We start from the raw sequence: 20,044 nt of genomic DNA, 5'->3' as shown, positions 1-20,044 counted from the left end.
GTAACTGTAACTGTGTGTGACCCATTTCTACATTTTAATATCTATCTATGTCAGGTTTATGTCATTTATAGTATATATATATATATTTAAAAAATCCTCTGTTCTTTATACTGCAGCATGGGAGGAAATACAATCAGGTACCAATAGGTACAGGAATTATTCTTCCAGACAACTTCAATATATATATATATTATTATCATTTATTTCCATCTCTCACCAAGCAGTCCAAATATGCATAAACATCTTTTTAGTCGATCTTATATATATTTGATTTTTTCTGTACACCTTTTTTTTGTGTGTGTCTAGTCTGGTAAAATGAGACAGAGCTGAGAGTAAAGTATTCCAGTATGTCATGGTTGTCTGGTGTGTCTGTGATTCCTGAATGGCATCACTGGCCTCTGATTGGCCACCAGCTGCAGAGGTGGAGAGGAGGAGTGAACGCTCCTCTCTCCAGCTCCAGAGCTCTATATGTACGGCTGAGTGCGCCTCTCTCCTCTCAGTCAGGGAGAGAAACGCTCCAGAGAAGCAGAGACACACCAGAGCAGAGACCTTGGACATTACGCACGCAGCCTGATACTACTACTACTACTACTACTACAGCAGGACTCCTTTATATTCAAGCAGCAGCAGAAAAGGAGAGGAAAAGTTTGGAGACATGCAGTCAGTGTACCAGCAGCTGATCAGCCTGCTGTTCATCTTCAGCAGCCTGCAGCTTCACCAGCTGACAGAAGGCTGTTCATGCGCTCTGACGCACCCACAGGACGCATTCTGCAACTCAGACATAGGTAAGAAACAGCTTCATCTTATAATAACCACCCTGATACTGATGCAAAACAGCCTGTTTTTCATATTAAGAGAGCAAGTACTGAGAGCAGATGCTGAGATCAAAGTGCTGCCTGTCATGTTAGTACAGGAGAGAGGACTGACTGGATGCAAGTCATTTACTAAAGCTGGTTTTTGAGTATAAAAAAAACTTCTATTTCATTAACTACTTTAACATGTTTACACCAGAACTACTAGCCCTACTTGTGTCAATTTCAGAATACTATTATAATGTATTCTCCAGCAAGTTTTCACTATTTAATTGCTAAATAAAAAAAAATATTTTTGGGAGGTATATGGTTGAGGAAGAGCTGTGATAAGAGCTGTGATAAGAGTTGTGATAAGGGTTGTGATAAGGATTGGTTTATATCTACTTTTTAACTCCGGATGGATATTGTGGGTTGTAAATAAACTTTGGATGCTGTTCATATATTTAATTTGGGATGTAAATAAATCTGGGATAGTTTATATATTATATTATATTATCATTCTATGATATATGAGTTATTAGAGGAGAAATGAGGAAGGGGAAATATAAGTTTTACTTCTACCTACTCCTTTTCGGACACTATTACTTTTGTTTTGTTTGTTATTATTTTGTATTTGTTTTTATTTATTTTATGTTTGAAATAGTCATTCATTCATTCATTCATTCAATTGAAATAATATAACAAACTTATGTAGTTTATGGTCAGTGAAGGCACCATGTGATGCTTCTTAAAGGTGATGGCTGCTACACTCAAGTCAAAGGGTTTTCCCAACATCTCCATGCTTTTTATCCCCAAATTGATAATGATTTTTTTTTATCTTTTCAAGCTTCAGGCATGTTTGTGTGGCTCAAAGGTAGAAGAAGTATGAGTTGATAAAAAAAAAAGCATCCACAGTCAGTTTAGGTGTTTCAAATCATGCTTATTTATCTGCAGACGCTATCTGCAGATATGCCCGGCCTCTGGTGCACAAACAGCGGAGCTTGTTTTACTGCCTGGTTGTGCTTTCTCTGAGAATAATATGAACTTTGGGATCTGGTTGAGCCTGGAGCGCCGGTCCAACTTAGCCTCTCTGTTTTCAGATAACACTGGTAAAGACTTTGGGTTTATCTGATCTGCCCTGGAGCTGTTGGGTCGAGAGTTGCAGGCGTTTTTTTGGGGAGGGTGAAATGTGTCAGATGGGACAGGAGGACAGCTGATTTCTAGTGAGGAAGGACTGACAACCCGTCACTTAAAACCACACATTTACAAAGTCTTTTTGAGTGCAGCTGATATTTTGCTCTAAGATCATTTGACCTAAAAATGTGAAACCATTTCTAAAACCCTGACACATAATCAAACAATAATCTCTCAGTCTAAACTGAGCACACACACACACACTGCAGCAGTGTGTGTAGCCCATGTGTTCTTCGCCAAGTGTCGACTAACAAGGGAAGCCCTAGTTTCTGCAGCAACGCCCCTAAACACACACACACACACATACACACACTCCGACGTCACTTTTAATGATGCTGCACTTACTGCTGGTCACCAGTAGAGGTGAGAATGAGAGATTACACATTTCCTTATTGATGCTCTGACATCACAGTGAAAGGAAATAGAACCTTTTTTTCATGTTAAATATCCTTAAAAGGAATAGTTTGACATTTTGAGAAATACACTTATTCGCTTTCATTGGCGATAGAAAACTGATACGACTCATGTGTGTAAGGTAAATAAGAAGTTTGAGCTAAGCTAGGCTAAAAAGAGTGGTATCGATCTTCTCTTCTAACACTCGGCAAGATACAAATAAGCATTTTTCCCAAACTTTTGTACAACTCCTTTAATTATGACCTCATATTGTATAAATAGATGAAAATATGAAACATATTTTTGAACTGCCATGCCCCTATCACTCTTCCCATGAGATAAAAACAGACTAACTGATCTCCTGTTGGCTTATCCCACCGCAACAACAAGGTATACTTCACATTAAGACATAACATGCCTTTAAAATACTGTTTCATTAGCAGTGTCCTATTTACTCAATACTTCACATCATCACCGTCCTACAAGGCTCTCCTCTTCCAAAGGCTCCGCCAAATGCAGCCAAGAAAATGAGGCTTCTTTGCCCAAATTTGGAGGACACACAACCAGTGTACTCTATGTAGGCGCAAGTCACTTCTTTTAGTTCGGACGTGGGCGTGAACTCACAACGATGCTTTGGTGAATCCTCTGTCAAGTCTCAAAGAGGAGGAGGTGCAGCTTTAGCCTACTGGCCTTCTGAGGACCCCGACTTTATAAGAGAAGGACAGATATTGCAACTTTAAGGACCCAGAATGGTCGCTCTTGCATCTTCGGCCAAGTGACCCGATTGGAGCGAGTGAAAATGCCGCTTCCACAAACACTCATGCGACGCCTTTCACAGTCCTTCAGATCTTCAGATGAGTTTGTGGTGTTGACCCCCGCTGAGACTTGCCCTGTGTAGAATCTGGGACTGACTTCAATGGGGCGCAGTGATCACATGTGAGCCCCGCAAATCCCATTTCCGAGGTCCCCGGCTTAGCTTGAAGGTGTGCTTTGAATGTTTGCGGCCCCTCTCGCACCTCCAGTCCTCGGAGGGAAACACTTCTGAAACGCCGGTTGGATGCAGAGATCCATTGATCTGGGTCAAATTTACTTTTTGGGGATGCGAATGAACAAAGTCCAGATTTTCAAGATGTGTGTAGGAAGCGTAAAATACAGGTTCACTTCTGCTTGTGTCACCAAGCCCGGTTAAAACCTGGAGACGTGGAAAACAAAAAACAAAAAGTACGGGGTTGAAATGCTAATGTGGTGACGGAGAAACCCTGTAATTATCACCGTCGACTTCAAAGGCGAAAGGCCTGAATCTTCCCAATTTAAGACCCGTAGTCGAGTTCAAAGCTCTTGTTTTCTTGGCCCTGACCCATAATCACCCGCAGGCACTCCACTGGATGAATCACAATTAGGTTGGCAATTGGGTTATTGGAGTCTGTCACATTTTAATAGAAATATTTGAGAGTTTTTGTGTCTTGCTTTGGTGAGGCCTGGAATGTATCTGAGTTCATTTTATTCCCACCATTTGCTAATAAGATGTCATTTCTGTGGTTTGTTTACAAAGAAGTGTAAGTGGGAAATCCTCTGCAGTGCGTTTGGCCGGCTTATCTCTGTTCTGATCGGGTTACAGACACCCTGCTAACATACCTGGGCACCAGGCAGTGACCTGGCTGCTTCCTCGTTCAGAGACCTAGTTGGCAGCCCCATTCACCAGTGGGAAATGAGCAGCGCTTGTTTTTCCAAAGCCCTCCAAAAGCGAGATTAGAGGCCCGGCAGTAAACTTTGACCCTGAGATTTAATATCGCTCCGTAAGGGACGCCGGTTCCCAAGCGCTCTCGGGGGTGACAGAGCAAACCTTTACATGCTTGCATGTGCGAACCAGGTCAGTTGCTGAGGATTAGCGTGATATGTGTTTACGCTGGGTTTTGGGATTGAGGATCAGGCCATTGAGAGAAAACGGATCCCGCCCCGCTCTGCTGTGGGTATTTCGTGCAGCATAGAGCAGCTTTGTGTGTAGCAGGTTTTAGAGTGATGCGTGCGCCTGGGGGCTTTGTGACAGGCGCTCTCCTGGTACCAGTACACCCTCCTCCTCCTCCTTCTACTAATGAGTGGCGTTTAGTTAAATCACTACTCCCCCCTCGGCATCCGCAGGTCAACAGGTGCCGGATGATAACCTGAGCGAAGCCAGGACTCCTGTTATGAGACGCATTATGTAAGCTTGGATCAGATATCCGTAGTTTTCCCAAAAGCGAGCTAAAATACGAAGAGATGTCAAAGGTTGTGGATTCCACACAAGCCTGGGATGTTCGTCCCATGAGCCAGGCGTATCAAGTGTCCAGTCCGTCCCTCCCTTCTCCGATGACCACACAGGCGCTCAGGGGGTCCACTGTTTTTAAACAGGAGGCCAGCACGGGGGGGGGGGACGATGGACATGAGCCCAGCACACACTCATGATACTGTTGCGCCACAAACCGATGATTTATTCGCCTGGTGTTGAGTAATTTGACCCTTATTGACCTTTTGAAAAGTGTTTATTTATGGTGGCTTGTAACTGTCAAAAGATGTGAAGTCAGACTTTTACAAATGAGAGCAGTAAGATAGATCAAAGTAAACACAGGAGTTTACAGTTAGTAGTGGTGGGAATCACCAGAGGCCCCACAATACGATATTATCACCATACTTCAGTCACGATACGATCTGATTGTGATTTTAAACATTTTGCGATATTAGTATTAAGATATATTGTGATTTATTTACCTTTTTTCAGCTACAAAAGATGCAGTTTGTCAAACTATTTTATCCAATAAGACACAGTTTTCACTCTGTTCATCATCAGAGGTCAAAGGACCCCTTTGAAAATGGCCATGCCAGTTATCCTCGCCAAAGTTTAACCTAACTTTGGAGCGTTATTTAGCCTCCTTCCCGACAAGCTAGCATGACATGGTTGGTACCAATGGATTCATTAGGGTTTTTCTAGTTTCATACGATACCAGTATCTTCACTTGCTAGCTTCACTGGCTTGGAGACTGAGCCCGCTACAACCTTGCAGTTAATAGTTTATATAACAAAAGATCCACCCCTAACAATTAGGTAATCATCTGAGCAACAAGTCTAAAATGAAAAGGCGAGAGGCAGCCAGCGAGAAAGAGACACGACAAGTGAGTGAATGACAAAGATAAAAAAAGAGAGATATGAAAAGCAGGCAGCAAGGTAGCCAGCATGCTCAGATAACGCCAGGCCAACTGTCAACGCTTCAGGTGTTGGCTGTGACTCTCTTTTTCCAGTGCACTCAAAAGACACTCAGTAATTTGGAGACGGGGCTTTGTTTGTTTTTAAACACAAAGCTTACTAAAAGACACAGATTTTAGCTTGGACAACTATCGTTTTCGAGGTTGTCACATTTGGATTTAAACGACTTTAAAGATTCCCATGGCTCAACCCAAACAGAAGCATTTGTCGCCTTGTTGAAAACTGGTCGTCATCAGGTATCAGAGGTAGTGATAAAAACTCACACTTCATATGCTGCCTTTTGCATTACAGGCTTTATGCCCCAGCCTTTCAGCGGATTCAGTTTCAGTGTTTATTTTCGAGCGTGGTAGTGGTGTCGTCTTGAGAATTCCTCTTCCTCCCACTCGCCTCCTCAAACTTGGACCACTTTCTGCATACTAAAATCACCGTCACCCGCCCTGCGCCTCGCTGTCTTTCTTTCTTTCTTTCTCTCCCTCACACACACACACACACTAATGAGTAACCTTATTCTTGTCATGCCTGCAGTTTGCCACATTGTACGTAGGCTGAAATGAATGTTGAACTAAATTACACGCTCACCTTAAGATTTCGCATTTGCATTCACGCTTGTGTAATCCCCCTGCTTTAGGCAAGAGATACCGAGTGAGAAATGGATTCACGTCTTCTTTTTTGTCAGACCCCGGTTACCTCTCTTATCACGAGAAAGCCTCCCACTCTTGAAAATCTATGTCAGATCCTCTGCAGAAGATGAATACTTGTGCGTCACGGCACTGGCCTGTAATTCCTCATTTAGCAAGTAAAAGGGAGAGAGACTCTTATATTACAGTATAGAGAAAATGATAGATATTTCAACTCAACTATATTAACTTTTTTATTTACTTATTAAATAGTAAGAAGTATTCAAATTTCAATTCGACTTCATAGTATCTGAATAAGTTCAGCCGAATAAGGTTACAAATATAAGCACTCCAGCAGCCTGATGTCCGGCCATAATCACCATATTAACCGTTACTAGCAGTGTAAAATAGGCAATTAATCATTAAGTGATTAATGAACAAATGTTTCCAAACTTATTAAAGTGTATTGTGAAGCATCAAACAGTTACAGCAGTATAAAACTAATCACATGTGAAACCAGAAGTTAACGTTCATTTATTCGTCACGTCACCCAAACCACGATCTTTTCCTAAACTTAACTAAGTAGTTTTTGTCACGTAACTTCCGTAGTTGAGTTACAACACTTCCGTAGTTATTTTAATCCAAACGTTTACTTATTTGTCACGTAACTTCTGTACTTAAGTAACGCCACTTCTGTAGTTATTTTAACTCAAATCACGATCTTTTCCTAAACCTAACCAAGTGTTTTTGTTGCCTAAACCTAACCAAGTGTTTTTGTTGCCTAAACCTAACCAAGTTGTTTCCTGTAAAGACGTAAGATTATTTTGTAAAGACAGTATGCGTGTAACAAGGGGAAATTGACTCGTGTTGCTGGACATTCGTGGGAAAACACACAAAAAATGAGGAATATCATTTCGTAAGATTATCATACGAACCGTTGTATGAGGACACATTGAACTAATCAATGTTTCCACATGATTATGTATAGTCATGCAGAAACATGCCACAAAATTGGATCAGATTATCACCTCTGTAGAGGAAACAGTGGTGGCAGTATGTGTTCAATAAAAGTTGAAAATGAATATATATATATCCTTATGAGATACTGTACACAGATATATGTACAAGTACAGGTAGTTAAAATACAAGTGGTACGTAAAAAGAGGAGTTTAGAAGGTAGAAACTTTAATCTACACAGTATGTTGGTCCATAATTTCCAGTTGAACCATGGTGATGTGAGATCACATGATGAAACTGGGTTAAATAAACACTCGTAACGTCGACACGTTGACGTGAGCAGGCAGCCCCGTGGTCGTACGTAAATATAACTGCTGGATTGAGAGGAGGTCAAAGGGTCACTGCGGGGGAATGACACAGATCCTCTGTCTCTGGAGCAGCTGAGGCCCTTCACACATTCCTCTGGGTGATGGCACCATCGCCGGCCAATTAGTGGCCGCCGTCCAACAAGAGGGGACCTATCTGGATGTGCTTCGGTAAAACCAGCTGACCTGTGCGGCCCTTCAAACACTTGTTTCTCCGGAGGGTTGCTTTTTGAGGTCAGGGCAGAGGAGGAAACTAGGTTTTGGGGTGACACTTGGAAATAACGTCAGCAGTGTATTTAACACAGGCAAAAGTATCCTGCTATATATCTGCACATTCCTGTGTAATTGTGCCCCGCTTCCTCTGTAATTGCAGCGGCGAACGTCTGTCAAACTGCATTTGGGTACATTTAGCAGAGGTCCGTCAGGCAATGGTGCTCTTGGTTCATATTAAACGAGTTGACAGATTAATGGATTAAATGTTCTGCGGCAAGTTATTGTGAAAGGTCAGAAAGCGGAGTGGCAGGCAGGGGGTCGATGCATTTAAACCGAGCGTGAGAGTGAGTTATAACACGATGCCGACAGGTGAAAAACGCCTACAGTATATGCTGTTGCCTCATATGCACTTTGAAAGACTTTTTCCATTTTGCAGTTTTGTAGTGTTGCATGTTTAATGTATGGTTGATATTCTAAAGCCCCTATAGGGTACATTGTAGGATTGTAGGTTCACTTATGGTGCCTTTACTGCCTCATGTTGGTGACAAGCTAACAGGTGGAGATTAAAAGCCTTTACACGTCAATATATTTTCTCAAACTGTTGTTTTTGTCATGAGTATTTTCACACAGAACGCGATTTTTCTGAGCTTTTGTACCGCGAATAAAGGCATCAACCATTCACCTTGCTCAAAAAGGTGTTTAGTTGCGCTCCGTAGTCCGAAACAAGACGGCAAACTGTATTACTCCTTTCAACTTTGACAAAGGCAGAGCATACCACATCCACTCCTTTCACCTTTCACAATAAAAGCCCTAGACATATAATATTCTCAGGCAAGTATTTTGCATTTTCGTGTCGTTTGTTCTTCATGCCACCGGTGTGTTAAGGCCTTAAAACATATCAAATGTTCATTTTTTTGCAGCATAAGTACAACAATGGGATTATTAGCCATGCTAGCTGCGTAGCTCCACTGATGGATGTTCGTCCACCACTTTGGTCCAAATTGAAATGTTTGCATGCTAACACTAACATGGAGACAATGGTAAACATTATCTGCCAAACATCAGCATGTAAGCATCGTCACTGTGAGTTTGTTAACATGCTCACGTTAGCAATTTAGCTCAGAGTACCTAAGTATAGAGCCGTGAGATCTCATCTGACCCCTGTTTGACCTTTTGTGTTGAATCCTTTATATTTCACACTTAACTTCATGATCAGAAAGAAAATTATTCTAAAAATGAACCAAAAAGAGTACCCTGTATTTCCATTGGTTAGCTGCTGGATGGCCACATTCCTTTGATTAGTTCATACTGGCTTGAAATAAAGTTTTTTGAGGCTGTTTAAATAAACGCTTGGTTCAAACTGGGGTCTTCATGTCCAAAATAAATTTGTGGTCACCAATTTTTGGGTGGCCGTGCTATAACTGCTTCCTGTTTTGACTTTTATTTTTATGCTCATTTCCATTTGCCTGGATGTAAGACAGCTAGACAAACAGACCAAACAGAACATGCCACATGCCTCATTTCTTTCTCCAGAAAAAGAATGAAAGGCGTCTCATTTTTTTCCTTTCTGGGGAATGCGAGCCCCTGAAGAATGTGTTAAGGAAATTCCACCGGGAGAAGATAACAAACACGGCCAGTGTTAGTTGTGTCTGCGGCCGGTCGGCTGTGGGCAGCAGGTGAACTTCACACAGGAGGATTGACTGCTTATGCAGGACCCGCAGCTCTGGTTAGACTCCATTCACTGGCTCAAATTATCACTCATTTCTACACTCCTGGCTCCCTGGCCTTCCACAATGAGACCCCTTTTACTCCAACACCGGTGAAAGCAAACAAATCAAAGTCACCGCTGAGCGTTTTCACCTCGCAGATGTTTACATGAGGGTCCCTGCACACAGATAAGATCTTTTTTCAAGCCCTGATCCCAATATAGACGGAAACAGGAGACACGCTGCACCTTTTTCCCCTCATAGGACTCTGGTGTTGTCACGTTTTGCCAATTCTGACGTGAATAATACAACTACGAAATCAAATTCAAGATTCGAAAAGTTTCCTGTGATTGCTACGAGTTCCACGTTTACATATGAGCAGTCTTTGTAAATGGACGAGGCCTCTTTTCCTCTAATTTCTGTATCAAACTCCAAAGTCCCTGTCTTGTTTTTTTCCCATTGGCCTTTCTTGGCAAACAGCAGCAATGCAGAAAATCGGATAAACAGATTAACGGTGGTGCCAACCGGTCCTGAGATGGTATTTATAATGGGTTCGCTAATGCCTCCTACTGGCCGAGGCAGAGTGCTATTTGACGGATTGGGAGAGGAAAGCTCATAGTTTTTATGTTAGAGGAATGTGAATGTTTGGTCAGATCATTTCAAAGTCATCTGCTGATGTCTGATGTCTGTCTCTTCTCTCTTTCACAGTGATTCGAGCTAAAGTCGTGGGCAAGAAGCTCCTGAGAGATGGACCTTTTGGAACGATGCGCTACACAGTCAAACAAATGAAGGTGAGCGCGTCAGTCCTCTGCTGAGCGAGACAACGAATCTCTTTCAGCTTTAAAGGAACAGTAGGACATTTTGAAAAACACACTTACTCGCTTTCTTTCCCGAGAATTACACAAGAAGATTGATACCACGTTTATGTTTGAGAATGGTATCAATCTTCTCGTCTAACACTCGGCAAGAAGGCGAGTACGTGTAATTCCCAAGATGTAATGTAGTGATGGGAGGGATTTAGGAACGAACATGCTTGTCTATATAGCAGAATGCTTAACTTGGACATACTAGAATAATTGGCTTAGGTTGCAATTTCCTTAGTGGACTTTATTTGGTTTTTATTATTGCTTTAGGTAAAATAATAAGTGAACATATCTCAAAAGGGTCAAATAGACCAATGCTCAATGACCCCACATGACAAATTCTCTGCTATGTACTGTATATAACCCATGATTCTGATCGTAACCACAAGGCCATTGCACTGAAAGTGTTAAACTATTTTTCTTCCATTTAAGAATACTCTTTGATCTCCTATTTAAGAGCACAGGCACATAAAATGCCAAACACTGGATGTGACAGGAACTCTGACTGTCTCTCCGCCCCCTCAGCCGCTGTGTGATAGCTGAAAAGCAGTTCGGGATACTTAGCCTGAAAGCCCCGCTCTTCACTTCCTCTATATTGTTACATAACTGCTGAATATTTCTGACAGATGCTGACATCGGCCTGCTGCTCAGACAGGAGCCAGGCCGGAGGATTAGCGGGCTTACAGGCATTACAGCTCAACCAAACTCCTCGCTCCGAGTGTAAACATTTCAACAGAGTCATGCACTGCATCAGTACAATCCCAGTTTGTACAAAAGCATTAAGTGGCCTCTTGTTAGTGAAGCGCACCAATCATCACTGTAAGGATTATCCTCAGGAATTAAATGCGACCTTTGCACCTCTCGGGTTATTTATTTGTATTACAGCCTGCTGGTTTTATACTGCAAACAGTGGTTTTCCTTGTGGGGCTATAATAGAATGCGATTCCATCCAAATTTCAACAAATCCTCTGAGACAAATGCCTTTGGCTTTCCCAAACCTCCGCAGTTTCAGGCTTAAGTAACAGTTTGTTCTGCTTTTCTGGGAGCGACGCGTCTAAACAGGGATTTCCTGTTGTTCCCAGACAAATAAATTGTACTGAAGAAAACACAACCGTTCTCAGGACAAACACTGACTGTTGGCTCTGCATACCCAGGATGAATAGAAGGAGCCGAGGTCCACGGTTTATCGATGTCCTTGCCAAAACGGCATCAAAGTCGAAAGCACATTACACAACGTAATCATGTTATCTATGATTTAGTTAAGGGCAGAGCCTAATACTCCTTCTCCCGAGAGGCATTCCTTTAGGAATGTCATCTGATAAAGCCGGCGTACTGTTTTCATTCCTGATTATTTATGTGGAGAGGTGGAGTCGCCCAGGGTGAAGGGTACCACATTGCACTTTTGAGTTTGGTTTTAACCCCCAATTTTTGGGTTTCTCGTGTCTTGCAGATGTACAAAGGATTCGAAAAAGTCCAGCACGTGCAGCACATTTACACGGACGCCTCGGAGAGTTTGTGCGGTGTGAAGTTTGACATCAACAAGTACCAGTACCTGATCACAGGTAAGCTCACGGGCTGACATTATTTTTTATCAAAGGTCAACGTTGGCAAGGAGGGTTTCAGGCTGTTCTCATACACCGTTCAAAGTTATACCAGGAGACCAGTTTTTATTTGTCATTTATGCTCAATGCAGTACCTGTGAGGGTTTCTGGACAATATTTGTCATTGTTTTATGTCGGTAATTCATTTCCAATAATAAATATATACATACATTTGCATAAATGTTGATAAGAGTTTTAAATACCTCTGAAATCTCCCTTTAAAATAAATTTTAAACAGATAAAAAGCAGCCCTATACTAAATACTTGCATATGTTCCTGTATACAATAAAGAAACGTCACTGTCCCTGTACGCTTCTGCAGTATTTATGAAAGATGAAATAGTTACTAATGAGGTGCCTTTGGGATTGGAATATTTGAATTTCTTTTTTTAAATACAGAAAATTGGTTTATTATATCTGGTATTTCAAATATTTGCTTCAATTCAAATTAAACATTTGGCACCCAGTTTGTGACACGACACAACTCTCAAAACAGATGCTGTAAACATTCCAGTCAGATTGCTGCCTTTCAGAGTCTTTGCCTGCAGCATTACGAGTTTGTCACCCCTCCCCAAGGACATCTTCATTTGTCCTGTGACACAAACTTTCCCACTATTTATACCCTACCACCCTGCCACTGTGCAAGCAGGCAAAGCAGGGGCCCTTTCTAAAAAAACATGTTGCACTCATTTCCCTCAACCTCTCAGGCCAGAAAGCAGTTTTCTCTCTCTCTCACAACTTGTAATTAACAGCTAGCAGGAAGCGACTGGCGTTTTCCAGTGCAAGCTTTTTTATGAGTTGCTATTTCCAACAGAGGTGCAGTTTACTTTGGACCCTGCGGTGCTTGGCGTATATAACTGTCGCTAAGTCCCGACCTGTAAATACTGTAACTGCACCCCACAGTGCAAGCGAACGAGCCGGCGTTGCCAGGCAGCGACGGCTATGTTTACCCAGTCCGAGGAGTGCGAGTGACATCACTGACGTCTTTCGCTGCTCTCAAGGCATCTATAATAAGTTCCTGCATTATGATCATGACTGCATTACGGGCAATTTAAAGGCACCGGGGCCTCTGTGAGAGGAGCTGCTTGGCTCTCCTTTGATCGAGCCTCGAGTGCTCCGGCCCTGATTAGTATTTGAGAAGCATGTCATACATTCAACACCATGTAATAAGCCTGCGAGTGACTCCAGTAATCCCAGTAAGTGCGGTGGATGCAGGCGGAGCGGGAGGTGCAGGGAAGTGGGGGGGGGGGGGAGGCGGTTCGAAGAAACACATATTTGTGAGCTGTCAAATTCCCGCGTGGTGACAACACGGTGAAGGAGACATATGGTGACAAATCATGATGTTCCCTGAGCGCTCGCAGGCCGCAGTCCCGCCGCGGTGCACCTGTCTCAGGGGTCTGTAAGCTGCGAACGGTCCGGCGGCTAAAAATAGACGTCTGCTGACCTTTTGATATTCAGAAATAGGGGTGTTGGTTTAATATGGGCTTACTGTGTGAGATTGTCTTACCATAGATAAACAAGTTGGATTGCTTGAGCGGTATGTTTACATTATCCTATGTTACATGTGGAGGATTAGGAAATTAGACAAATGACAAAATGAGATACCAGCGATACGATGCCAACTCTGATAAAGTGCCAATGAGACTGAGATTAGTAAAGTTATAGAGTGCTGCAGGGATTTTTTTGTAGGCCAACCCGAAATCTGGTTGATGCCATCATCTACGCTGTGTTGGCAATGTCTGTCGATCGGTCAACCACTTTGGTCCAAACTGAAATATCTCAACTACTATCGATTGGCATGACCTACACTTGTGTGCTGCCAAGTTTCCAAGTGGCACTTTTTTTTCAAAAGCAAACCAAACTTATAGATTCGACTTATGTCTCAACATGCTAAACCAATTCCCTCCATTCTTTTTCTTCCTCAGGACGGGTGTACGATGGCAAGGTCTACACGGGGCTGTGCAACTTCAACGAGCGGTGGGAGCGCCTCTCGTTGGCCCAGAAGAAAGGCATCAACCATCGCTACCAGCTGGGCTGCAACTGCAGGGTGAGTGGAAACCAGCGACCTCTGCCCAGCAAGGACAAGAAAGATGAGGGAAGAGGAGGCAGGAGGAAGAACAAGAGAAAGAGGAGCTAGAGCTCACTGTTCCTCTATTTTACAACTTAAAGGGGAACAACGCCGATTTTCAAAATTCATACATGTTAATTCCTGTGCTCTAAGACGGTCCAAAAAATATTAGTAAACATGAACAACTCTCTCCCAAACCCCAAAAACCTGAGTGCTAAAACTCTAAAACTAAAAAACTTGTGATGTCATCGGGTATAAAGTGTGGAAGTGGAGGCAGAATAATTCTGAGTCGTACGATATCGGCATCTTTGAAACGATATTGTAGCTCGCTAGAGCCTAAAATCGCAATTTGTCATCGCAAATGTACGTGATATCTCGATTCTTACACCGAACAACACAGCAAGATGACATTTTCGATGTGTAACTTTAGCACACTGCCAAGTGTTCGGCTCTAGTCTTTCCTTTGTTTTGCCTCCAGCTAACACCTTTACATAATCATGACGTCGACACAAAAAGGGTCTATAGAATAAAGCTCATTTGAGTATAAAAAAAGAAAACAAACATTCTGTTTCCACAAAATCAGTCTCCCATTCATTGTCTATGGAGCAGCTCCATGACATCACAAGTTTGAGACTTACTTCTCTGGTTTCTGGCTTTGAGAGAGAGCAGCTTATGTTCACACATATTGATTGAATTTTATGAGGCCAAGGAAATATCATACTGGAGTTCTTAATTTAGGTGGTGTTCCCCTTTAAACTAAACTGCTGCAACAGGTTGACCGCTTCTTTAAAGTCCACTAGAGTGCTTATTAATGATTACAGGTGGAAGGAAATACTTCAAACAGACGTACCTTTGTATGCAAAGGGTCAAACCAATTCAGGCTCATTATCCTACTGTTCCACTTCTATTGCAAAAAATCATTTACGTATGCTTAAAAACGACCTTCACTGTTACATGACTGTTGTTATTGTTATTGAGACTGAATTATGAGCCTAATTTCCACTAATATTCATCATGGATGTTAAGCGGAAACAGGAATAAGGAGAAAACAAGTTTATCCACTATCACTGGGAGTTATTAAATAACATCTCTGGAATCAGCCCCCAGTTTTCATTCCAAGTTTTTACGCGACTCAAACATGTAGCCTGCCGCTGTGCAGCTGTTGACCCGCCTCGTAAAAACGTCCTACTGTACAGCACTGTCCCGGACATCTGCTAACACCATCGGGCCCTATCAGTATAAGTGGATTAGCAGAGAGACCTATTTGTTCCCAGCGCCTGTAAACTGTGTTCAGTGCGTACATGGCAGCAGCCCAGAGGCATTCGGAGAAGGCCATCGATCAACCGAGACTTCAGTCTGAGAGTCGGTAAGCACAGGCAGGCGTAAACATCATCACACTTATTAAAAACGCACTCCGCCGGCCTCCGCATTCCTTCACAAATGATGATTTACTGCGCTCGGAGAGCAGGAAGCGTGGCGTACCGGTTAGAAAATCATTCCCCACACATCATTAAAACTACTCAAACCAGGAAGTTGTATGTCGAACATCCCCGAACCGTGGAGGACACACTCTCCAGGCTTGAATAACAAAAACACCCGAAATGGAGAAGTGTGCCCCCTCACTTGCTAATTGAAATTTGCTGGCTCATTCAGATCCAGATATAAGCGCAGCTCCATGCAGCTGATGACACTAAACACCATGTTTCCATTCATCACCTCTCTGAGTAGCTATGTGAATCTTCCTGTCAATTCACGCTGTATATTCATCCGTGAAGCTGCTTTTTTTGTGCGAGCACCTGGAGGTGTGACGCACGAAAGAGACAAACTGAATCGTTACGAACTTACAAAAAACATCACTGCTTCAGGATGATGGCTGACATTCATTTAACATTCCACAGCACAAAGCATACGAATGCCAGGCTTATTGGTTTTGCACTTAAGTTGTTTAAAAAGCTGCCTTTTTTTACACCTCATCTATTAATCTGCTGCAGAAAATGACTGAAAGCAAAAGCTGAAAATCAGTAGAGCAATGATGAGATGTTCCACATTCTAAATGTTTGTGCATGTTCACGCTTTTATATTTCAACCAAATCATATACTCACTTCCTTTTCTTCCAAGCTTGTACAGTTTTGATATGTTTCACATGTTAATGGCTCATTAAGCTAATTCTACTTTGGCCTTTGCATAGACTTCTAGACTGTAGACTCACTGTTGTTGACGTTGCATGTTACTACCAGTTACGGTTAGTTTCAACAAGTAAATAAGCTCAATATGAATGTCCTTCATTTTGGGGAAGCATACTTATTTGCTTTCTTGGCAAGATTTAGGTGAATAGATTGATACCACTCAGCTAGCTGGGCTCTGTCCAGCTTTTAAAAAGACAGCCAGCTCACTAATTAATTAAAATGTCAAACAAACAAGATACAACTTGTTAATTAGTGATTAAGAGGTGCTAAGTTAATTGCCTGCAGGCTAGCTAGCTTCATATTTAAAAACATGTAAAAACATGAAAGTGGTGTCAATCTTCTTATCTAACTCTCGATAAGAAAACAAATAAACCTATTTCATAAAGTGGCAAACTATTCTTTCAAAGTTAACCTAGCTTTTTTTTTAAGTATGAGAGACAAGAAAAGAAAAAAACAAGAGCAAAGGAAGGGTGTGGTGCAGGAATGAGTCCTAAAACCCGGAAATGAGTTATCATTTTAGCAGTCCGGTTCCCTCGTCTGGAAGTCAATGGTTTTTTTTTAATGGGATTTTGGTTAGATGCCTGAAATAAGGTCTTAAGCTTAAGAGATTTTAACGTTTTTGTTCTACGATATAAAATCCGTCAGTAAATATCCCATTCATGAATTTTGAAGCTCTTACAAGTGCTAACAAGTGACTAAATGAGGCCACAAACGTCATCATCATGGTGACTTGTCCGCCTTTATGGCTGAATTTCTGCTTCAAAACTCAGAAAAGTGGTGTTCATTTGTGGCTTACAGAGCAAAACCTGTAAGTATCATAAACGTGTGTCTGCCACAGAGCTCATTTTCTGCAATAATCCAAAATCCAATGGAAAAATCCCATTGGCTTTTTGTCGAGGGAACCCAGGTTGAAGCTTACTTCCTGGTTAGCCTACAAAAATACATCATCGCTGCACCACTCTATATATATTAGGGTATAATATTACAGTAAAACGGGAGGTATAACTACTTAAGTAAAAGAACACAGTGAGTCTACACTAGTTGTTGCTAGTATCCAGTTTTGTTTCCTGCATCATGGCTACATCTTTAGTTTCGCTTCTCTTCTCTGTAGATTAAGCCCTGCCACTACCTGCCCTGCTTCGTGACCTCAAAGAACGAGTGCCTATGGACGGACATGCTGTCCCACTTCGGCTATCCCGGCTACCAGTCCCGGCACTACGCCTGCATCCAGCAGAAGGAGGGCTACTGCAGCTGGTACCGGGGCATGACCTCACGCGACAAAACCACCATCAACGCCACCGACCCCTGAAACCCCCGACGCACCCTTCCCCCGAAATCCACCGCCGCCTCCCTTGACTCCGTCCCATCCCGATCACTTCTAGAGTATTACAGGACTCTTTAAGCTCACTGGCCTGGGTGACGGCCTCTTTAAAAGGGGCAAAAAGAACGAATCCATTACAGTGCCTGTTTCGTAGCACTTCTGATAGAAAACAATACCTTTTTTTTTGTTGTTGTGCAGATCGCCCTGTTGAACTACCATTTTCCCCAAACCACGAATCAAACCAAACCGTCTCTTCAGGGTTCAGTGGTGTACAAAACAAAGACAGACATTTATAAGACCAATAAGAAGTGTGAGACCTTATACAAACTCTATTGGATCTACAAAGTTGAAGAACTATTCTCCAAGACAAACAGCGACTTGTAGACAATTAAAAGCATCAATAAGTATCATTGGTATTAATTAGCGACCTGCGGTTAGCCTACTGCTAACCTAGTGTTATGGTCATTTTACTAGGTCGTGACGTATCCGATGTATTTCAATCAATGAAAAAAGTACTGCCAATATTCACTATGTAAATTTAAGATGTAAAGCTGCAGAACTCACACAGTTCTACGCATCAACAATACAGATCGAATGTGAGGTATGATGCGTTATACGTCTTATTTCGGCCTCAAAAGAAACGTTTGAAAATGGTATTGTTTTACAGTGAAGTAAACATCGATTATGTTCACAGTTTTTTACTGTAACATGTGTCTTTTATGGATGGTAGTATCTCTGCTTACCTGAATGTTTGCAATGTAACTCATTTTGCAGTTATATCACAAACAACGCCCTTTCTGTTGAGCACTGGCGAATATCAGAGAAATGCTAAAAAAAGAAATAAAAAAAAAAGTGTGTTAACAGTGCCAGCGCCGGGAAGAGCTCTTGCAGAGATGGTGATATTTTTATTTTTTGCTGTATATAACATAAGCTACAGAAATGAACTATCAACTCAGCTGAAACCTCTGTACTGCATTTATTTATATGTTTATCGGATTACACAGTAACTACGTGGTATCATCTGCATAAAAAAAAAGAGGAAAAAATATAATAACTGGTCAAAACTACATTGTGACAACCATCACAGCCTGTGCAACCGTCCAGAATGAAGAACCAGTATCTCCAGTGGTATGGTACTTATGGTACTTTTGTTGGTTAGTTTGATCGTAGTTCCCCAGACTGGTACTCTTCACCAATCCAAATGAAAGTCAAGTATAAGCAGAGGTTTCAGATATTGAGATATTTTGTAAGTGTATATTCAATCTTTTTGTATTTAACTATTTCAAATGGACATTATATATATATACAGTATAAATATATATATATATATATATATATATAAATGAAAGTAACAATATTGTCACTAAATTCATTCTTCTTCACCTGCTCCCTTCTTTTTCTTATTTTATACCCCCAGTGCCATACCTTCAGTCCATTCCATTAACAGACACAGATTTGTTTTCAAAGGGAGTAACAGCCCCCTTCATCACTAACACCAAGAGAATATTACGTCGCTAACGCACTGTGGCTTTGACCAAGTTGGTTGTTTTCAAAAGAGAAGTTTGACATTTTTGGGAAATACGTTTATTTGCTGCTAAACTAAGCTACCGTCTTGTCGCTGTAGCTTTATATTTAACGTACACACGAGAGAGAAGGATATAGAAATTTGCGTCCATCAGCAAGAAAGCGAATAAGCTTATTTCCCATAAAGTCAAACATTTTTTTTTTTTAAAACTCATTCATCTCCATTCCAAAATGACAAAAAATGTGGCGTTTTCCCTCAGTTTTCTTCATGTGAAAACAGCTTTTAAACCACCTCCAGACACTCAAGCTAAAGTCAGATCATATCAGAGGAGGAAGATTGATAAAAAAAGGACAATATTGGGCTGATATATATTACAATAAAATTATTTGATTTCAGTGTTTAATGTTGCACCACTTGTACTCAGCTTTCAAGAAAATTGAAACTCTGAATAGTCTTCAGCCTCCTCTTGATAATGAATCTTTGGCTTGCAGCGTACAGAGAGTCATGATTAGCTATCATTTTGTTTTTAAGGAAGTTACAAGAAAAGTTAATAATTACCGACCTTCGAGGGAAAAGACTTTGTGTAAAGCAAACAAATCTACGCCTGTAGAGATTTTATTTTGTACAAAAACACGTCCTCTCTATCTTTATACGTGTTGATGAGGCTCTTTCTCCGGCTGTGGCGTTTCTGTGTCACTATTTCTGTGGTTCATGTTTGTGTAAATATACTGTCTGCTTAACACAGAAACACTTGGTCAAGTTTGATCCTTAAAAAAAAAAAAAAAAAATCCAATCAAGGAAGCTGTGTACAGTCTGTGTGTAAACACTGATTCCTGAAGTGTGTGTGTGTTGAGGTGGGGGAGGGGGGGTTCCTTGTAGGGGTTATAGAAATGTTTGACTTAATTTCTGTGTTTTATATTTTTATAATAAAGATTTAATGAAAAACGGGCCACAGGATGTCTATGGGGGATTTTGTTCTTGTGTGCGTCTGTATTGTGTCGATAAAG

General features: G+C 41.6%; 2 protein-coding genes across 3 annotated transcripts in view; one reads left to right on the top strand and one right to left on the bottom strand.

Moving 5' to 3' along the window:
* Positions 1-20,044, bottom strand: part of syn3 (synapsin III) — a 109,706-nt gene that overhangs the window by 40,630 nt on the left and 49,032 nt on the right. The window lies entirely within an intron of this gene.
* Positions 464-19,987, top strand: LOC141762194 (metalloproteinase inhibitor 3). The gene is made up of 5 exons (XM_074626177.1): positions 464-785; positions 10,182-10,264; positions 11,787-11,898; positions 13,862-13,983; positions 17,303-19,987. The coding sequence occupies exons 1-5, from the start codon at positions 656-658 to the stop codon at positions 17,498-17,500; spliced, it is 645 nt and encodes a 214-aa protein (XP_074482278.1). The 5' UTR covers positions 464-655; the 3' UTR covers positions 17,501-19,987.

The sequence above is a fragment of the Sebastes fasciatus genome, chromosome 23 (genome assembly GCF_043250625.1).
Source record: "Sebastes fasciatus isolate fSebFas1 chromosome 23, fSebFas1.pri, whole genome shotgun sequence".
Taxonomy (NCBI): domain Eukaryota; kingdom Metazoa; phylum Chordata; class Actinopteri; order Perciformes; family Sebastidae; genus Sebastes; species Sebastes fasciatus.
This window is presented reverse-complemented; position numbering and strand designations above follow the sequence as displayed.

Coding starts and splice junctions, on each gene's coding strand:
- LOC141762194 (XM_074626177.1), top strand. CDS start 656: ATGCAGTCAGTGTACCAGCAGCTGATCAGCCTGCTGTTCATCTTCAGC. Junction 11,899..13,861: donor GTACCAGTACCTGATCACAG/GTAAGCTCACGG, acceptor TTTCTTCCTCAG/GACGGGTGTACGATGGCAAG. Junction 13,984..17,302: donor AGCTGGGCTGCAACTGCAGG/GTGAGTGGAAAC, acceptor TCTTCTCTGTAG/ATTAAGCCCTGCCACTACCT.